Source organism: Lactuca saligna, chromosome 2, assembly GCF_052625555.1.
Source record: "Lactuca saligna cultivar CGN05327 chromosome 2, ASM5262555v1, whole genome shotgun sequence".
Taxonomy (NCBI): Eukaryota; Viridiplantae; Streptophyta; class Magnoliopsida; order Asterales; family Asteraceae; genus Lactuca; species Lactuca saligna.
Genome location: NC_136418.1, coordinates 109,137,756 through 109,159,946, shown reverse-complemented (window position 1 = coordinate 109,159,946; position 22,191 = coordinate 109,137,756). Strand labels below are relative to the sequence as shown.

At 37.6% G+C, this 22,191-nt stretch overlaps 2 protein-coding genes across 2 annotated transcripts; both read left to right on the top strand.

Moving 5' to 3' along the window:
- The first annotated feature begins 5,929 nt into the window (after nt 1–5,929).
- On the top strand, nt 5,930–9,526 carry LOC145031351 (beta-amyrin 28-monooxygenase-like). The gene is made up of 4 exons (XM_078979893.1): nt 5,930–6,544; nt 6,835–7,290; nt 7,364–7,551; nt 9,047–9,526. The coding sequence occupies exons 1-4, from the start codon at nt 6,046–6,048 to the stop codon at nt 9,344–9,346; spliced, it is 1,443 nt and encodes a 480-aa protein (XP_078836019.1). The 5' UTR covers nt 5,930–6,045; the 3' UTR covers nt 9,347–9,526.
- A 7,442-nt stretch (nt 9,527–16,968) lies between these two features.
- LOC145031350 (beta-amyrin 28-monooxygenase-like) lies at nt 16,969–19,852 on the top strand. The gene is made up of 4 exons (XM_078979892.1): nt 16,969–17,548; nt 18,465–18,920; nt 19,035–19,222; nt 19,448–19,852. The coding sequence occupies exons 1-4, from the start codon at nt 16,984–16,986 to the stop codon at nt 19,772–19,774; spliced, it is 1,536 nt and encodes a 511-aa protein (XP_078836018.1). The 5' UTR covers nt 16,969–16,983; the 3' UTR covers nt 19,775–19,852.
- The last annotated feature ends 2,339 nt before the right edge of the window (nt 19,853–22,191 follow it).

Here is a 22,191-nt window from a genome sequence, read left to right as displayed (position 1 = left end):
CCATCAGAGCTACAGAGAGTCGGCCTATGAAGGCCGAGGCACCGAGAGCTCTAGGGAGAGCCTTTCAGCTGACTGCGGAAGAGGTCCGCGCTGCACCCGACGTTGTGGCTGGTACGTTTCCTTCTATATATTTATTTTTGGTGTTGAGATATTATGCTTATATTATGTTATGCATAGGTACCTTCCTTGTGAACTCTGTGCCTGCTTTAGTGTTATTTGACTCGGGTGCGAGTCGGTCTTTTGTATCTTTGGCCTTTAGTCAGCATATCAGTGTTAGTCGTGAGGCACTGAGTCGGCCTCTGCGGGTTTCCATAGTTGCCGATAGAGTGATTTGTGCCACGGAGGTCCTCCGGGGATGTGTGTTAGAGATTTTTAGGGTTGAGTTTCCGATCGATCTGGTTCCTATTGCGATGGGTGATGTCTGTATCATAGTGGGCATGGAGTGGTTGAGCCGATTCGGTGTGGTTATCGACTGCGAGCGTCAGCTAGTGACCATACGAGATCCTAGTGGGGGAGTTCTTTCGGTATACGGCGAGGGTGCACGTTCTGGATCAACCTTTTGTTCGGCCGCTAAGGCGAGGCAGTGTTTACAGCAGGTCTGTAAGGGTTTTGTGGCGTATGTGATGGATACGTGAGTGGTCTTCGAGAGACCGAGTTGAGTGGATGAAGTTCCGGTGGTGCGTGAGTTTCCAGATGTTTTTCCTGAAGAATTACCGGGTGTGCCTCCCGTGAGGCAAGTGGAGTTCAGTATCGATTTGGTTCCGGGAGCCGCGCCTATCGCTAAGGTGCCTTATCGTCTTGCACCTCCAGAGATGCAAGAGTTATCCTCGCAGCTTCAGGAGCTGCTGGGGAAGGGGTTTATTCGGCCGAGTAGCTCGCCGTGGGGAGCACCCATTCTGTTTGTGAAGAAGAAGGACGGCTCACATCGAATGTGTATTGATTACCGAGAATTGAATAAGCTGACGGTCAAGAACCTTTACCCGTTGCCGAGGATCGACGATTTATTCGATCATTTACAGGGAGCATCTTGGTTCTCCAAGATCGATTTGAGGTCGGGCTATCATCAGGTGAGAGTGCGGGACGAGGACGTCCAGAAGACAGCATTCAGGATGCGTTATGGGCATTATGAGTTTGTGGTGATGCCTTTTGGGCTCACCAATGCCCCGACTGTGTTCATGGACCTCATGAACAGGGTATGCAGGCCGATGTTGGATCGGTCGGTGATTGTATTTATCGATGATATTCTGGTATATTCGAGATCTAGAGAGCAGCATGAGGAGCATTTGAGGGAAGTTCTTGGAGTTTTGAGATCGGAGAAACTTTATGCAAAGTTTTCCAAGTGCGATTTCTGGTTGCGGGAGGTCCAGTTTCTGGGGCACCTCGTTAATCAGAAAGGGATATTGGTCGATCCGGCCAAGGTTGACGCGGTGATGAGATGGGAGGTGCCAAAGTCACCCTCTGAGATCAGGAGCATCCTTGGGTTGGCAGGGTACTATCGGAGGTTTATCAAGGATTTCTCCAAGATCGCAGTGCCACTCACCAGATTGACCCCGAAGGGTGTTACATTTTTATGGGGTCCCGAGCAGCAGACCTCCTTTGAGACTCTTCGCCAAAGGTTGTGCGAAGCTCCGGTATTAGCTCTTCTGGAAGGGATGGAAGATTTTGTGGTATTCTGTGATGCATCGATTTTAGGGCTGGGAGCGGTGCTGATGCAGAAGGGACATGTGATAGCATATGCATCGAGGCAATTGAAGCCTCATGAGACGAGATATCCCACACATGATTTAGAGTTGGGGGCAGTGGTGTTCGCTCTCAAGATTTGGCGACACTACTTGTATGGGGTTCGTTGTACGATATACACAGACCATAAGAGCTTGAAGTACTTGATGGATCAGCCTAACCTAAATATGCAGCAGAGGAGGTGGTTAGATGTGGTCAAGGATTATGATTGTGAGATCTTGTACCACCCGGGCAAGGCTAATGTGGTAGCCGACGCATTGAGTCGCAGGGCGGAGAGTACTCCACTGCGAAATGTATGTTTGAGATTGATCGTGATAGCTCCAAATCTGGACGCCATTCGTGGGGCACAGGCCGAGGCTGTGCATCCGGAGATGCAGAAGAGAGAACGGGTCGTTGGTTTGGTTTCTGAGTTTGTGTCGGATAGTCGAGGGCTTATGACTTTTCAGGGCCGGATTTGGGTACCGTTTGTGGGCGGTACGCGTACTACATTGATGGAGGAAGCTCATAGATCGAAATTTTCGATCCATCCCGGGGCTACAAAAATGTATTTGGATTTGAGGAAAGAGTATTGGTGGCCTTGTATGAAGAGGGACGTCGCATGGTTTGTCGAGAGGTGTTTGACATGTCGAAGGGTGAAGGCCGAGCACCAGAGACCGCATGGCAAGTTGCAGCCATTGGAGGTTCCCGAGTGGAAGTGGGAACAGATCACTATGGATTTCATCACCAAATTGCCGAGGACTACCAGAGGAGTTGATGCAATTTGGGTGATTATGGATAGGTTGACGAAGAGCGCTCACTTTCTTGCCATCAGTGAGAGTTCTTCGGCGGAGAAGTTGGCGGAGGTTTATGTGAGAGAAGTGGTATCTCGGCATGGGGTGCCGATCTCGATTGTTTCGGACCGTGATGTGCGCTTCACTTCCCGATTCTGGAAGAAATTTCATGAGGAGTTGGGTACTAAGCTGCATTTTAGTACCGCATATCACCCCCAGACAGACGGCTAGAGTGAGCGGACGATTCAGACGCTTGAGGACATGCTTCGAGCATGTGTATTGGATTTTGGGGGTAGCTGGGATACGTATTTACCCTTGGCAGAGTTTTCCTACAATAACAGCCATCATTCGAGCATCGGTATGCCGCCCTTTGAGCTGTTGTATGGAAGGAGGTGTTGGACTCCCATTTGTTGGGGTGAGGTTGGGCAGAGAGTGATGGGCAGTACAGAGATCGTGATTCAGACGACAAAGCAGATACAACGGGTCAGACAGAGGTTATTGACCGCCCAGAGCCGACAAAAGAGTTATGCGGACAGGCGCCGGTCCGAGCTTGAATTTCAGGTCGACGACTTCGTTCTCCTGAAGGTTTCTCCTTGGAAAGGAGTGATTCGGTTCAAGAAGAGGGGCAAGTTGGGGCCCCGTTTTATAGGTCCATTTCGTGTGATTGCGATGGTAGGCCGGGTAACCTATCGGTTGGAGTTGCCAGCAGAGTTGGGACAGATTCACGACACTTTTCATGTGTCGCAGTTGAGGAAGTGTATAGCCGATGAATCGGCAGTGGTTCCGTTAGAGGATATTCAGGTGGATGCAAGCCTGAATTATGTCGAGAGACCAGTGGCCATCAGGGATCGGAAGATCAAGGTTTTGAGAAACAAGGAGGTACCTTTGGTGTTGGTTCAGTGGCAACACCGGAGGGGATCAGAGATGACCTGGGAGCCAGAGCGTATGATGCAGAAGCAGCATCCGGAGCTGTTTTTAGAGCGAGACTTCGAGGATGAAGTCTAGTCCTAGTGGGGGAGAGTTGTAACAGCCGGATTTTATCAGGTATCTTGTTTATTGTATTTTGTTGATTTGTGGGGGGACTCGGCGAGTTGGAGCTCAAACTTGCCGAGTAGGGACGCGGATCTGGACGCGGGATCGCGCCTGGACTCGACGAGTCCAGGATATGGACTCGGTGAGTTAGCGCTATGTAATGAAACCCTAATTTCTCGGGTTTGAGACTTATTTAAAGGGCCTAATGGCCGTCATTTGTGTTCACCAGCCCCTTGAGTGAAACCCTAATCGAGTGTGAGCATTTGGAGCTAAGCAGGAGGCCATTATTGACCTTGGAGGTGCCATTGTTGCAAGGAAGGAGAAGAGCTAGCCAAGGGAAAGCAAGAGGAGCCACTTCTGTGGGTTTGGAGTCCAGAGCATCACTTTTGTGGTAATAAATCTGAGTTACCTTCTTCCTTGTTGTTGTTTATCTAGATTTAGGGTTTGTTGAACCCTTTTATGGCAAGATTTAGTGTCCTCTTGGTCCCTTATGAGGTTTGAACAATAGATCTAGACCCTTAGAGGTCCAGAGTGTCCCTTTACCCAAGCTTTTTGGGAATCAATGGAGGCTTTGGATTGGAATCCTCATGCCTTAGGTCAAAAAACTCCATTTATGAGCTATAGGGTGTGTTATGAGCACCAAGATAGGAGCTTTATGTGATGAATCAGTCAAGGGAGGCCAGATCTATAGTTTTTGGAAGCAAATCTGACCTTAGAAGCAAGTTGGAGTGGTTACATGGCATGGACTCGCCGAGTCTGTTCATCCGACTCGGCGAGTAGCTTGAAGATTGCCTTGGGACTGCTCAGCGAGTGGTCCAATCGAGTCATGAGTAGACTCGGTGAGTCAGGGTGAGTTGGAGAGGGATGAAGAGTGGACTGAGTCAAACTTGGACTCGCCGAGTTGTCCTTGAGACTCGGCGAGTTGAGTCAGGGTGGCCTCGCGATTCATTCAGGTGAAACTCGTCGAGTAAAGGGGGGGGAGGGAATACTCGACGTGTAGTAAGGGATTTCAGAGGGTTGGTGAAAACGTCTAGACTCGCCGAGTCGCCATGGTACTCACCGAGTCCGGTCAGAGTTGACCGTTGACCGTTGACCAGAGTTGACCTGTGTTGACTTCTTATGGATAGTCAACCTTAGAGATATAAAGTGTTAATTAGAAACATATAATGTTATAGGAGGATTAGAGCTCGGAGGATCGAGCACGAGGGATTTCCAGGATTCGTGAGATACTGAGATACGCGAGGTGAGTCTTCTCACTATACTATATTACCTTGAGTAGGTAACCAGAGTTATGTGATAGAGTATTTGTATGCTATGTATGTTATGTGTTGTACTGCATTATTTCTATGTGATTTATGTAGTGCATGTTTATCAGAGCTAGAACCTAAGGGTTCACAGAGTTTGGGTGCACGGACCCACAGAGTTATAGCCTCGAGTGGCTAATATGTGTTATATGTGGTATTTTGGGGAACTCACTAAGCCTTGTGCTTACAGTGTTTGATGTTATTGTTTCAAGTACTAGTGACGACCGCGGGAAGACGCCGGCTTGATCCGTACACACACACACTCGGAGTTTTTACATTGTGATCTTGGGATTTTGTATTAACCTATATTGGATAATTAATATGGTTGTTTGATGAATATTAATCGAATTATGTTTTATAAGAAAATTGAAAATTTTGTTTTGAAATTTACGGTGTTACAAATAGTATAACACCATATTTGGTGTAATACTATTCATATCCCCCAAAATAGGGAAATAAATTGGTGAGGGTTGGAGAAGAATGGGAGAAAAAATGAAGAGTGAGAATGGGTTGGAGATGCTCTTAGAGATTAGCAAAACTAATAAAATAACTATCATCTCTAATAAATGAATGTTTTTTTTCTAACATATGTCAATCTCTAATGAGTTTTAACATTTGTCATTTTGTGATATTTTTTTAAATAAATAATATCCATATGTCAATTTATGGTTTTTTTTTTTTTTTCAAATTTTAGAATTAAAAAAGTCACATAATCTAATACTTATATATGTAAAGTATCAAATATAATAAATATTATAATAAATTACAATTAATATGTTTTTATATTTCTTATTTCAAAATTTTATTTTAAAAAATAGTTATTATTTATATTTTAATATTTTATTTTTTTTAAACAACCTGTATAATATACTGATTTTAGTTCTGAAATATATAATAAATAACTTCTTTATTCTTAGCAAGTGAGATGTCCCACTACCCATCATTAAGGATGCCACAACATGATTTTGACATGTACATAGCAAGATTCTAAAAAAGATTGTTCAAAGATCATCATTTTGAAAATGATTTACAATTTATCATAGTGATATTATGGCTCTCTTTCTCTTTTTTTTCCACAATACATATATTATATATTATATTAGATTATTATATTTGTCATACGCATATACATGCTATATCATCACGTTAACTTCTCCATGCGCACTTAATGTTCTTCAAAATCAGTGCGCAAACGAATCATGATTCAATTTCTACCACTGATTCTTCTCCTGTTCATTGTTTCATACATTCTTGCGATTCTTTACTGGAACCGAAAATCTGGAAAAAGCGAAATCAATCTTCCGCCAGGAAGCTTCGGATGGCCGTTCATCGGAGAATCTCTATCTCTGCTCCGAGCAGGTTGGGCAGGAACTCCGGAGAAATTCGTTAAAGAACGGATCGAGAAACACGGTAGTCCTTTAGTCTTCAAGACGTCGTTGCTTGGCGACCGTATAGCAGTGGTCTGTGGTCCTGCCGGCAACAAATTTCTGTTCGGGAACGAGAACAAGCTGGTGGCGGCGTGGTGGCCGACGCCGGTGAGGAAGCTTTTTGGCAGGTGCTTGATTACAATCCGTGGCGATGAAGCAAAATGGATGAGGAAGATGCTGTTATCGTATCTAGGTCCTGACGCTTTCGCCACTCACTATGCTGCTACCATGGACATCGTCACCCGTCGCCATATCCAAGTTCACTGGCAAGGTAATTGAACTATACTGTTATATCTTTACTCTTTCCACATCGAAGTTGTTCAATAATCGATGAAGTTAAATGAACAAATCCATCATCATCAATAACGAAATTACACGATCAACGAATACAAAATCTGTTCAGATTATGAATTTGTGCCCTAGTTTTCTCAACGCGTTTGAAAGTTCGAAAACCAATCTGTGATTTTACCAATTTGTTGCATTTCGATTGCTCAATTGAAGTCGAAGAACTGTTTTACCCATGTGTTCATGTCTAATTGTGATTCAACTTTTCCGATGAAGGGAAGGAGGAGGTGAACGTTTACAAAACTGTTAAACTATACGCCTTTGAACTCGCCTGTCGTTTATTTCTAAGCCTCGAGGACCCAAATCATATCGCAAAACTCGGTTCTCTGTTCAACGTGTTCTTAAAAGGCATCATCGAGCTACCAATAGACATCCCAGGAACACGATTTTACAGCTCGAAGAAAGCAGCAGCAGCAATTAGGAAAGAACTAATGGCGATTATCAAAGAGAGAAGAACAGATTTGAAAGAAGGAAAAGCGTCGTCTTCACAAGACCTCCTGTCACATTTGCTTACATCTTCGGATGAAAATGGCAGGTTTTTAACTGAGATGGAGATTGCAAACAACATCTTGTTGTTACTCTTTGCTGGGCATGATACTTCTACTGTATCTATCACGTTGGTTATGAAGAGTCTTGGAGAATACCCTGATGTTTATGAGAAGGTGTTGAAAGGTTAGTTGTCTTTCTTTGATTATGATTAATTGATTATGTTGAGAAATAGAGATGAAAATGGAGTTGTTTACAGAGCAATTGGAGGTTTCAAAGGGAAAAGTAGCAGGGGAAATGCTGAAATGGGAAGATGTACAGAAGATGAGATACTCATGGAATGTTGTTTGTGAAGTGATGAGAATTAATCCGCCTGTTCTTGGATCGTTTCGAGAAGCTCTCGTGGATTTCGAGTATGCAGGTTACACAATTCCCAAAGGATGGAAGGTATGAAATTACACGAATGATCCCTATGGTTTAAGATAATTTGCGTGTTTGATCTCTAATTTATTTTTTTAATCAAAAAGGTCCTTATTATTTGTTTTTTTACGTGTTTGATCCCTATTATTTATTTTTGTTATGCATTTGATTTCTATCTTATCTAAAAAAAATTATTATTTAACTAGAGAAAAATAATAATTTAGGTAAGATAAGGTAAAATGTGAGGTTGGGGGTATGTTTATTTAAATAAATCAAAAAATCAATTGTAAAATAATTTTTTTAGGTAAGATAGTGACCAATCGTAAAAAAAAACAAACAATAGAAATTTTTCGAATTAAAAAAATAAGTTAGGGATCAAATATATAAATTAACCTAAACCATAGGGACCATTCGTGTAATTTACTCAACTTAAAACTATTTTATATAAACCCTAACTATAATAAAAGGATTATTTATGAGATATGTTAGTAAATCCCTATCTTTTATGGTTTTTAAATAATGAATGGGTTTAAATACTATAGAGTAGGTAACGGTTTTAAATATGGCCCAAAAACCTCACCCTAGTCGAGCCTCATCCTATTATTCAAAGTATAAAAAATAGTGTAAATTTTACAGTTTTTGTTCACCGAGTATAGCTAAATTTTCACTTTTATTCCAAAATGATTTTTTTTTTTTTTTTTTTTTTTTTTTTTTTTTTGATTTTGTTTTTATTTGATAATGTTTACTTTTTAATGTTAAAATAAGTATTATTTTGGGAAGACAGGAAAGATAGATATGCCTCGAGACCAAAAATAAAAATCATGTAACTTGAAATATGGACAAAAAAACCTTATAAAAATATTAAATAAAAACCAATATTGTGTAAGAGCTAGTAAATAAAATTTTAAGACAAAAATCAATAACCAAAAAATTTAATTTACTATAAAAAGTACAAAAAAAGTAAAAAACAATGTTGTAAACAAGTCGTAGTATTTTAATATTTAAATTACAAATTATAAAGAAACATATAATGAAAACGATATCTAGCGGGTTGATGTATATTTCATATCCATGTAGGTGTTCATTAAAATATTGCGAATATGCTTTTGTTTAATTCATTTGTCATTTAAAAAAAAAAAACATAATATTTAATTTAAAAATTCTTGAAGTCACAACTGTTTCTATAAAAACATTTAAAAATAATACTAAAGAAATAAAGAAATACTTGAATCTTTATAAAAACATTTTTTCAGGAATCATAAAATTACAACAAAATAAAATTTGGTCCTAGAAAATTCTCGTTGACGACCAATAAGCCTAAACATCATTTTATTCGATCTGATCTAGATAGCATGTGAATTAGTCAAATTTGTTTAAGTCAGCAGCAGCCTGTCCATATAGAGTAGTTTAGTCTATCCATGAACTAGTTAAGTTTATATAAACGTATATTTTTATTATACGTAATTTTGAATGATATAAAAACTTTTCTTATTGTATATTTGTATTCATGTTACATATTCAGCTATATTGGAGTGTTGTATCGACACATAAAGACGAGGAAAACTTTGAAAACGCAACACAGTTTGATCCATCGAGGTTTGAAGGTGCAGGCCCAATTCCATACACATTTGTCCCGTTCGGAGGAGGTCCAAGGATGTGTTTAGGGAAAGAATTTTCACGATTGGAAGTACTCGTATTCCTTCACAACATCGTCACAAACTTTAAATGGGACTTGTTAATACCCGATGAGAAAATTGAATATGATCCCATGGCTACTCCTGTAAAGGGACTTCCTGTGCGCCTTCATCCACATCAAGTTTGAAGAATACAAACATGAATCAATGTATGTATGTTGTAAGTTTGTATTTTTATATGTTATATTATAGAATCATAGACACTTATTGTAATAGTTGTTTTTACTAAGAAACCGAATCCACAATATTATAATTATAATGTAAAATATAACTAACTAAGAAATAAGATAAATTGTGTTTTGTTTAAATCACTTTTTAACTCTTTCGAAAAAATTTATATATTCAAGCTTCTATTTTAGTTCATTATCATGAAGATTCTTTTATTAGAAATGAGTTATAATGTTTAAAGAGGTGAATCCAAGGTTCAAACTCATATGTGATAAAATAGATACTTCAAAAAAGTTTGGTTATGTGGTCGAATCGGCAATTATATCATCTAATGCAATTATAATCATAATACCAAAAATCAAACATAATTTTAAAAAATAGTAGTCATTGTCCTACATTTGTTTACTGCTACTTTTCATATTTTGAAAACAATTTGTAATTATATGGTTGCTAATATTTTCTAACATTCTTTCTCAATATACGACATGGCAAACATTCATAAATTGATCATTTATATTATTGAACTAATAAATTTTTTTATCAATATCTTTATGTAATCATGTGTCCAACATTGAAGTTGTAATTTAAATGTATTTTTATTAGTGATGATCTTTATGTAACCATGTGTTAATGTACGAAGTAGGTTACACACCACAAGAAATTTGGGTGTTTATCCATACACATTATATGTGGGTAGAAGCATATTATGCTTTGGTAGATTGATTTTCCATACATATTATGTGGTGGTAGTTGGATTTATCCATACATAAATTAAATGTTACTATGTGTCGGCACATGCATATAGGTATAGGTCATTACCTACACATCAGCTATGTGTGGGTATAGAGTAAGTTATACCTACACATCCATATGCGGCTAAAATTAGTAAATATGTGTGGTGAAAAGTAATATGATTTGTTTGGATAGTGGATGACATGGATGTTGTTGTGGACTGTGGCAAGGACAATGACATGTTCTACACCTATGATATGGCATGTTATGTGGCATATCCTTTTAAAGTGTCATAGTCACGTATCATAAAATGTGTGTGGGTAAAACATTAGCCATTACGAAGAGTTCCTCTACTTTATATGCTTGAAAAGGCTTACTTAGACATAATGAAGCCATACAAACAAGTAAACATGTGTTACTACGATATCCCCTAATTTTTAGAACCGAAAAAACTTCTCTTTATGTCGTCAGAAAGAGGCAATTGTCAATCCGAGCATCTACTGGCTGGAGCCCTCGATTTCATTTGACCTTTACAACGATCTGGAATCTCAATTCGATTTTCCCATCACACCCATGCCTTTTCTCTTTCGTTGTTTTGAGAAGATTGAGAAGTCTTTGATCTCGAAAAGTGCAGTTAATCAGAAGCATTTTTCATTTTACTTAAAGTACGCCAAGCCACAGTACAAGTCTTGGAGCTTGAAGAAAACAACTGTTGTAAAGGTTAAATCTCATGTTCAGACCGAAGACTTTCTGAACATATAATTCAAGGGATTCAGAGGAGCTAATCATATTGTGGATGAGTTCACTTTGGCAGACTTTCCATTTATGAACCCATACGCTTGTATCTACTTCTTCAACCTTGTTATGAAAGATGAAAAGAAGTACGAGCCTATTGTAGCGCATTTGTAAAGAATGATCATCTGCTACATTCTGGAAATTGAAAAAATGGATGTTAAGATCACATTAGTTCTGAAAAAGAGGCCCATTCTGAAACCAGAAGAGCAACCAAAGGATATTCAGAAGCTAAGAGTGGGGATTATCCGTGTAACGTCATAAAATTTCCAAGCAAAAATTTTCATTTTTACAACCATCAAAACATGAGTAATAAGTTTAGATTCCAAAGTAACAATGTAGTCACAACTGATTACATAACAAAAGATAATAGTTTCCCCGAATGTGTGTGTGTGTGTGTACGGTCACGCTGGCGCCTTCCCACGGTCCTCACTCGTAGCTGAAACACATAATGCAACAACTGTAAGCATAAAGCTTAGTGAGTTCCCAAAATACAACATACGCACATACGCCTTTCCAGGCCTTGACCTTCCGGTCCATGTATCTCAGGGGACTTCCGTCCCGACTGGGTAAACCTTCCGGTCCTACCCACGTCAACCCTTACGGTCCATATGACCACGCCTTCCAACCCATATCCAACATATCATACATGACACATATAGCAAATAACTTAACACACATAAGGCATATATATCATATCATATTCGACCTTCCGGTCACACAGTCAAAACCCTTCCGGGTACAGTATAGTGAGAAGACTCACCTCGTATGCCTCGCTAAGTTGCTAATCGTGAATCCTGAAATCACTCGGGCCCGAACCCTCGAGCTGCAATCCTCCTATGATATTATAAATCTACAATTATTACTTGTACCACTAGGGTGGACCATCCATATCAAGTCAACACAGGTTGACTTGGTCAGCAGTCTTTAGACAATTTGGACCAGACTCGGCGAGTGCACAATAGTGACTCGGCGAGTCTACGCGTTTTTACCAACTCTCAAGAATTTTCCCTTTGACTCATCGAGTACTCCCCCGACTCGACGAGTTCCACCTGGGCCTGAATCACAGGGCCACCGCGACTCAACTCGCCGAGTCGAAGGTCAACTCGGCGAGTCCCATCCTGACTCGGTCCACCTGTCAAAACCTTTCCAACTCTCTGCGACTCACTGAGTCGCCCACAACTCGGTCCGGACTACACACAGGATGGTCTCAAGGACAATCTTCAAGCGACTCGTCGAGTCTGTTCTTCAGACTCGGCGAGTCCATGCCATGCACCAGCTAAAACTGGCTTTTGCGGTCAGATCCGTTCCATACATACATAGATCTGGCCTTCCCAAGCTTATTTGTCACGTAAAGTCTCAGTCTTGGTTGCCATGCAATGCATACAAAGCTTACTTTGAGGAAACAACCACTTATTTGGCAAGTTTAGCTTCTAACTCAAAAGAATGGACATAAAGCTTGTCATGAGGGGTCTCTTGGACCTGCTTAAGTCCAAATCTAGGTTCCATGTCTCCATGGGACCTCTCATACTTCTTATTCAAGCCAAGAAATGCAAGAAGAAACCCTAGGTTTGGCCCATCAACACAAAACACGAAGATTGGCTCAGAAAATTACCTCAAGAAGACCCCCTTGATGAAATAGCAACAGATCTAAGCTCCCCAACACTTCAAGCTTGCTCCTCTCCCTCCTTTCCTTGCAATATCACACAAAATGATGAACAAAGGCCTTCAAACACACTCACAAGGGCTTACAGACGTATGGAGGCTCTTAGGGTTCAAGGTGGCCGCATATGAGGGCCATAAGGTCCTTTAAATAGGGCTTAGGACCGGGAAATTAGGGTTTCATCAAACAGCGCGGACTCGCCGAGTCCATCCCTTGGACTCGCCGAGTCCGGATGCGAACCCCCGCTCAAAAACGCGACCCGACTCGGCGAGTTCGACCACCAACTCGCCGAGTCCCCTCACAGAATGACAAAATATATGAAATGAAGATACCTGGGGATTCGGGCTGTTACAATCCGAAAAGAGCATTGGAGCATCATTTACAACATCTATTCTATAGCTTCTCATAAGACTATTCTTTTTATGGCTCAAGCATGCAAAGCGAACTCTTCTGCCGACCTCAAATGTTTTTCGGATATGACCAGATAGTACTTATGTGTCTGAAACTCGCTTCTGAATATAATGCCTAAACTGCTCTTCGCGCAACGAAGACAATGAAGACACTCCTTCTAAATTTGACACAAAGGGAGAGATTGTTAGGTTTGTTATGTGTTGTGACAAATATGTGCTTATATAGTTTTCTTTATTCCGAAATGAGTCTGTCCATTCTTGGATTCGCTATCAGGTCTAGTCTTTATATAATGCATGCATGTAACATATTAGGGTTACACTTTTGAACCCTAGTGTTGTTTGTACGCTCTCACAGAGAAGTTCCATATTAGGGTTACGCTTTTTGAACCCTAGTGCACGTAACATATTAGTGTTACGCAATGTACTTTGGGTTTTTTGTTTTAGCTTAAAAGTAGTAATATACTTTGGCATCGATAAATGCATGTTGATTTGATAATTGTGTTTTTGCCCCCAAGTACAAGAAATAGCAATGTACTTTTGGTATTTTTTGTATTTAAGTGCAACAAATAGCAATGTACTTTGGTAGTTTTTGTTTATGTTTGATAATTTAACTTATAAGTTTATATATATTGTTATTTATTATGTAGTTGAAAAATATTCGGACAATGCTCAACAACCCGACATATAGGGATGAGCTTTATGCGTTTTTTCATTCAGGGAAAGATCAAAGAGGAAACGATGGGAATAGAGATGATGGTTCGTCGGATAATTAATTTGTGTTTTGTATGTTACATTTGTCGTGACACTTTGCTACTTGTTAGAATTGTAAAACTTTGATTGTTTATTTTGATATAAAATTAATTATAATAGTATTTGATAACTAATCGGATGTTATTATGTAATTTTTTTTGTATTTAATGTCGTTATGTATCGGTTTTTTATACCTAAAATCATTGATTAAAAAAATCAAAAAAATTAAAATTGTTATTACGGCGACAAGAAGTATTACCGGCGACAAGAAGTATTATTGGCGACGGTAGCATTAGTGGCGACAATTATATTTACCGACGACATTTTGATCAACAGCAAACGGTGACATGTCGCTGTTATTACCTTTACCAATGACTTGTTTACTCTTTAACGGTGATTTTTGTCATCGCTAATTACCTTTTTTTATTGTAACTAGTGCCACAGTCGATCAAATATGCGTTTGAATGAACATTTACTTTATGGGAACTCATAAATCATTAATAATAATCATTAACCTTCTTATCTAGCCACTCCTTGAAACCAGGGCATTCAGTGAGTGTCCTTTTCATGGCAAAATTTAAGTCGATGACAACCCTTCGGTCTACTTGAACTCGGAGTGTCACTTGTACTTGATTTTTTTGATTCTTTTAACTTTCCTCCGCATGACATTTGCTATTTCACTACAAGGAACCAGGCCTATATCGACGATTTTTTTCAACACCTATGCCGCCAACATATCGTCGGTAAAACCTATATCGATGACTTATCGACCGTACAAAGTCGTCGGTATAGCCCCGTCGGTAAAAGTCAAAATTGTTGTCGGTAAAGACTCATCTATGCCGACAAATTGTCGTCTATAAAGGGAAAGATTTTCGAGGTAAAAAAAAAGTTTTGGTATAAATCCATACTGACGACTTTTCGTCAGGAAAAGTTTCCAACAATTTTTACAGGTAAAACCTATACCGACGACATGTTGTCGGTATACGTTTTTTTTTTTAAATAAAAAAAAAAAAACAAGTCTTCATCTTCAAAATAACAAAAAGATTAACAAAAAAAAACATAATAAACATCTATTATAAAAATTAGAAAACAAAAAACAAATCTTCATGTTCAAATCTACAATTATAAACATGAAATCAAACATATATCAAATTTCAACAACAAAAAAAAAACAAACAAACACTAACTTGTTTTGTTCTTTTTGATGTGATGGCCGGATTCTGATGGTTGGATTTGAAGATGGTGGCTAGTAGGCACTAGAAAAGCACAAAATAAGAAAACAAAAGAAAACCCCTTAAATTTAGAGTAAAAATATTGAGCAATCATAACCAATCAAGAAAACAAGGACCAAATATATACCTATATCTTGTCGCCGGTGAAGATGATGAAAAATCGTCTGTCTAATCCGAGAGAGAAAGATTATACGCAACTGAACAATGAACGATGCACTAATACCTTTCTGTAAGGGTAAAATCTTATGTCGACGATATGTCGTCGGTATATGGTTCAAATAAAGACGTCGTTTTTATATTTTCTCTTTATTAAAAGAAATTAAAATTTTCAAGTGGATCGCCACATTGGATTTTTACCCTATATCGACGACTTTTCGTCGGTATAGAGTTTCAGAAAACTATGTCGTTTCGGTTTCTACAATATGGAATAAAAATAAATAAAAATTCAATTTGTTGTACCCTATACCGACGACTTGTCGTCGACATAGAGTTTCAGTGACCGAGGAATTTTTTGTCTATCCCGCCCACGCTGTCCGACGACTTATCGTCTGGATACATTTTAAGATCAAACAGATCTGGTCAAAGTAGTCAAACGTTTTGGAGACTACTTGTCTTCGGTAGAGACCACCTTTTAGCGATGACTTTTGTCGTCGGGATACATGTCGTCACGATACCCTGTTATTCTTGTAGTGTTTCTTTTGCCGGTGTATGTGATAGTGATATAATATTCATACTGAAGAAGTAACGTACAGCTCAATAGAAAACCGAAGACGTGGAGTGATTGAATGTGTTTGTGGTGAGAAAATGCGATTTTGTTTGTGGTGAGAACCTGATGAGTTAGCTTACCTTGAAGGATAGGATTGACCTTCGGTGGGTCCACACCAAAGTTGTAATTTAAAAGTATTGTTTAAGGCTACCTGGTATGGGAGGCATTTCACGCGTCTTGGACTGAGGTGGCAGCCTCTCCCACGCGTGAACACCGCCCCAAAAACCGGTGGGCTGCGTGTGACGTGAATGGAAAGACGGAAGAAGACGCTGCATCTGATTGGTCCTTCACAATTTCTCTCACAGTTTCCCTCTTTCTCTCTCTTTCTTTTTGCCCCCTTCACCACCAGCCCACCGTGAACACCATTTCCATACCATGGTGGATTGGGTGTGGAATGGTGAAATATCTATGTGGCATCCCAAACACGGGTGACCTTTCGGTATGGCCTTATTAATCAAGATCTTTAGGTAATCATGTGTCATTGTCCGGAGTAGATTACAATTTATTTTAGGTAATCATGTGTCATTACATGCATACTTCTCTCTCCACCGTTGCAAAGCGTAACCTAGCTCAATCCACACTATTACGTAACAGCCAGGCCTAACAACACTCTTTTGAAATATTACATTCTCTTTAAATAAAAAGTACAAAAGCTTTTGAAAGATAACGTTTGATTCATTTAATTGATCAAAAGTTAACGTTTGGACTTATTTGATTGAACTAGGTCGTCTGATATCATTTTGCATCAAAAGCTTCAGGTGATCTCAATATATTTAGGAATAGAAAATAAAATAAATTGTTAACTTGCCACATATTTAAAATATTTCTAATTGGAAGTCCATTTTTTTTAAATCAAACATAGTATAATGTTTTAATTCATTTAAGTTCCAAATCTATTAAATTCTCATGATTTTGAAAAATTAAAATCTCTTTCAAAAGAATCTATGAATCAAACGCCCATAAAAAGAATCATTTGACGAACTCCATCGTTTCCAAAATTAAGAAGTTGACGAACTGTAGTAATTTACTGTATCTATCGATATATAAACATTTGTTATGAATAGTTAACCTGTACCGAGGTTACTTTGAATAAATTAAGTGAAAACATTAGTTGCCCTTTGCGTACGTCAATCTAAAAGCATGCATGGACAAACTGGTTACCCATTTTATCAGTTTCTGAAAATTATTTAATTAGATATTACATGATCAAGCTAAGCCACACATTTTGAGCATTCATTTTTATCCCATAATCATGAACACATCATATAAGACACATAAGTTTGATGTTCTTCCAATTCATGAGTGCCACAAACAAACCATGATTGATCAGTTTCTAGCACTGCTTCTCCTCGTAGTTATTTCATACGTTTTTTCAATCATTTACAAGAACCGAAAATCTGGAAGAAGCAAAATCAATCTTCCACCAGGAAGTTTTGGATGGCCGTTCGTCGGAGAATCTATATCATTTCTCCGGGCAAATTGGGATGGAACTCCGGAGAGATTTGTTCGAGAACGAATCAAGAAACATGGCAATCCATTAGTATTCAAGACGTGCGTTTTTGGGGAGCGTATGGCAGTGCTTTATGGTCCCGCCGGCAACAAGTTCCTGTTTGGGAACGAGAACAAGCTGGTGGCGGCATGGTGGCCGTCGAGCGTGAATAAGCTTTTTGGCCGGTGTTTGGTTACAATCCGTGGTGATGAAGCAAAGTGGATGAGGAAGATGATGTTATCGTATCTGGGTCCAGAAGCTTTCGCCAGTCATTATGTTGCCACCATGGACATCATCACTCGTCGCCATATCGAAGTTCACTGGCGAGGTAAATAGACGATTTATAACTTTTCCCTGTTCTATACCCATTTTCAGTTGAAGCCTAATTAATGTTTATAAGGCATCAACTCATTCACTACAACCCACTAGTTTTTGGGAACATTAACAAATTAATTCAAAATCTCTCGTATCCTTGGACGTTCCATGATCATTTTAGTGTGGGTTTTGAAAAATACTGTTGGTTATCCTCGATCGTTTGCTCATCTTGAGGTATATATCTAGCTAGGTTTCTTAATTCTTGTGGAATATTTTGGAACTCGGGTCAAGCTTTACGTGCATGTATTGCTTTGAACTTAAGGGTAGTGATGTTAAACTTGTGATCTAATAATAGGAAAGCCTATGTATTCCATTTATTTAAGCTTAAACTTGGAGGTTATGAAAATATTGAAAAATCTCATGTTAATTCGTAAGTACAATATTTATGCTTTTTCTTTTTATTAACGAACTAATTTATAACATGTAAAAACAATGGTTATAAAATTAATTAAACTTTAATACATAAAACTTAAAATTATTAATCAATTATTTTAAACAAACTATTTTAAATGAATTATTAATTAAGAGATATTTCTTTAACTATATAAAATTATAATCTTTGATTTAAATAAATACATAAAATTATATCACCTTATAATATATTTTTATTTGATTTTATTTTTTATTCTAATGTTATTAATTTAATATAATTTGAATATGAAATTTAAAATTTAAAATTTGAAATGAAAATCTAATATAATTAAAAAAAAAAATATAAAATTTGAAATTTGAAATCAAAAATTAATAAGTTTACATGTGAAGGTCCTATTTGTGAAAATAAACTTATTTTAATTTGAGCTTTTTGCTTTTTACTTTATGCATTAAAAGTCGCTAAACTGTTTGTTTTCCGATTGTACGTTCCCATGAAGGCAAGGAGGAGTTGAACGTATACCCAACCGTGAAGCTATACGCCTTTGAGCTCGCCTGCCGTTTATTTCTTAGCCTCGAGGAGCCTAACCATATCGCAAAACTTGCTTCCCTTTTCAACATCTTCTTGAAAGGCATCATTGGGCTACCTCTAGACTTCCCAGGCACACGATTTTATAGATCGAAAAAAGCAGCGGCAGCTATTAGGAAAGACCTTATGACCATTATTAAAGAGAGAAAAGTGGCTTTGGAAGAAGGAAAGGCATCATCTTCACAAGACCTCCTGTCACATTTGCTTACATCTTCCGACGACAATGGCAAATTTTTAACTGAGATGGAGATCGCAAATAACTTCTTGTTACTACTATTTGCTGGTCATGACACCTCCACAGGATCCATCTCGTTGATCATGAAGAATCTTGGCCAACACCCTCATGTTTATGACAAGGTGTTGAGAGGTGATCTGTTTAATTTATGCTCCCATCCCTTCTCCTTATGGAACGTTAACTATCTTGCAATTATTTGCTATGCTTTCTGGATCAAAATTTATTATCGACATTGTTGATTTGTAGAGCAATTGGAGATTTCAAAGTTAAAAGCCGCAGGAGAATTGTTGAAATGGGAGGACGTACAGAAGATGAGATATTCTTGGAATGTCGTATGTGAAGTTATGAGAATAAATTCTCCTTCCATTGGATCCTATAAAGAGGCACTCGTAGATTTTGAATACGCTGGTTATACCATTCCCAAAGGATGGAAGGTAACGATCGATGTGAACACTACCAATAGGCAATAGTATATATATGGGTTTAATTAGACTTCACATACATATACAATATCTCGTAATATAGGGTCTTTATTTATAGTTATAACTTATAGTAATTGGTATGCATGCAGCTTGTGAACTCATTTTATTGCCATGCACCCTAGAAACTCGTAGATATCCTAATCTTATATATTGTATTCATGTTGTATATATCTTTAGCTATATTGGAGTGCTGTATCGACACATAAAGATGAGGATAACTTTGAAGACGTGACACGGTTTGATCCATCTAGATTTGAAGGTAAAGGACCAACTCCATATACATATGTGCCGTTTGGAGGGGGGCCAAGGATGTGTTTAGGGAAAGAATTTTCACGAGTGCAAGTACTTGTGTTCCTCCACAACATTGTCACCAATTTCAAATGGGACTTGTTAGTACCCGATGAGAAAATCGAATATGATCCATTGGCTGCCCCTGTAAATGGGCTTCCGATTCGTCTCAATCCTCATCAAGTTAATTTAGTAGATACTAGCATGAATCGTTGAAGGGATGTTGTAATTATGAATATCCAGGATTTAGTGAATTGCTATGGGAACTCGGATAAGATATGATGATGTTGAACATATATACACTAATTTATTAGTGTGTCGACAGAGTATAAAGAATATGAAAGTTAATTATACAAAAAAAGTACTAAGTATTTTGTGTAAAAGAGATATCACGTACATAGTTACGAGTTTAAGAGAAGACTTAAAAATATATATGATGATTAAAATGATGGGATCTTTTTCACACAGTCTAACTCAATGCATGTTTGAGTTGGATTCGAACTCTTGACATTTTTTCTTTCTAGAATGATGTCACTTAATATGTGTTATAACTGTTTTAATTCTTAATGAGGCATGTAAATGGAGGTAAAGCTTTTTGAGATAAGCTAGGTACAATTTTATTAGGCCGGATACAGGAATACATAGTAGGTGTTGTCGAGTTTGAAATAAATGTTGTCAATACAAGAAAAATAAATAAAAGAAATCGAAAAATTGAAATTTTTTCCACTGCAGAAATAAAAAATAGGTGTTGTCGGTGCTATACCGGGACACCTATTAAAACTCCCCTTGAATTTTACCAACATATATATTTGGCATACGTTATTATTTTTCTTTTAGAACATGAGATTATACAAGATAGAACATTTTGAATGTTAATCTCAAATGACCACAGGACAGCCACTTTAATAATTATTAGATATTCATAATATAAATTAAAAATGATTGATCTCCAAAAGATAAAAGGTATTTTTTCCAAAACAATCAATAATAAAATGTTATATTTTTTAGTAAGATATATAACTTTCTTCTTTATTCACACTACTTAATAGTAGAAATTTGAGTATCGACGGTGGGTTTAACAACTTAAAAGTTCTGTCGGTAAAACAACAATAAGCAACATGGACGAAATTTTAACGAAATTGGACACGAACAGCATTCATTATGTTGCTAGCTTGACGGTAGTTTGTGGTTAGTTCTTTGACATTAGTAAACAGGTTTTGGCGACAAATTTTGATCCTAGCCAAAATGATTTTAAATCAGATGAAGTATGTTGCAAACTCAAAATTCACTAAACCACAAATAAAGATCTAATAAATTCTACTTTGTTGTTTTGATGTGCTAATGACTAAAAGGAGTGTAACTAAGTTGAGTCAGCTTGTGAGATACTCGAGACCAACTTTAAAAATACTTGAAATCGATTTGGTTCAGGTCGAGCTCCAAGTTGAGCTCGAGTGGGTATATTATTGAGTCGAGCTCGAGTATTGAAATAATCAGCTCATAAAACACGCGAGCTTAATCGAACTTAGTTATATTAATACTTTTATCATTTATTTTATTATATTTTACATAATCGAGCCCAGTCGAATCAAGCTCACAAGATTAGTCTTATTTTTTATTTCAATTTAATGCAATTTAGTCTTTTGATAATTAATCGAGTCTAGCTGAGCTCGAAAGTGTCAATTACTTTATCGAGTTCTAGGCCGAGATTGAAATTGAGGTTCGAGTCGAATTTCGAACTTTAGTTTTTTAGTCGAGTCGAGTTTTGAACTTGACAATCATTGACTCGGTTCGGCTCGATTACATCGTCTACGAACCTTATACGATGTGAACCTTCAATATTGGTTGATGATGAAGTTTTGATGATATATTCTTGTTATATGATGTCGAGGCATGGAACTGATTGGAGTAGTGTTTAAACAACTTTGGTAATTCCCACTACACGTAACTAGATAGAAAAACCCTTCCACTAGACACAAAAAAAAATGTTTGTTTTTTATGATTTTTTAACTTTTGGAAAACCATGATTTTGACCGACTTGAAAGTACATGTGGTATACTCGTAATAAAAGTCATAATATTTATATATTTTAGTAGTTTTATCTTGACATAAAATGTTCTACAACCAAAGCTCAAAATCTCGGACTCATTATATATATATATATATATATATATATATATATATATATATATATATATATATATATATATATATATATATATATATATATATATATATATATATATCTTTACTACTTATAAAAGAAATCTAACTATTTCTATAAATAGATTGAATATAATAATATTATTTTTTTAAGACGTCCAAACTATTAAGCTTGAAGTACAACCCATTTATAATATAATAATATTAAAACTTTAACCATATCCTTTATCCCTTAAAAATCTCGTATCAAATTAATAGAAGAATTCATTTGCAAATTGAACCCGTCAATCTCAACACTTCAACCATTTGAAGCGGTAAATGTCAACAATTTATAGAGGATCTCTTCTCTCACATTGGTAACAAACAATCTCAGAATATCTATATTCGTAATCCCTTCAAAGTAAGAAATATACGCACACTCTCTCGAAGAACCCTAACCAGTAACCAAGACAGTATAACCACCACCACCACAG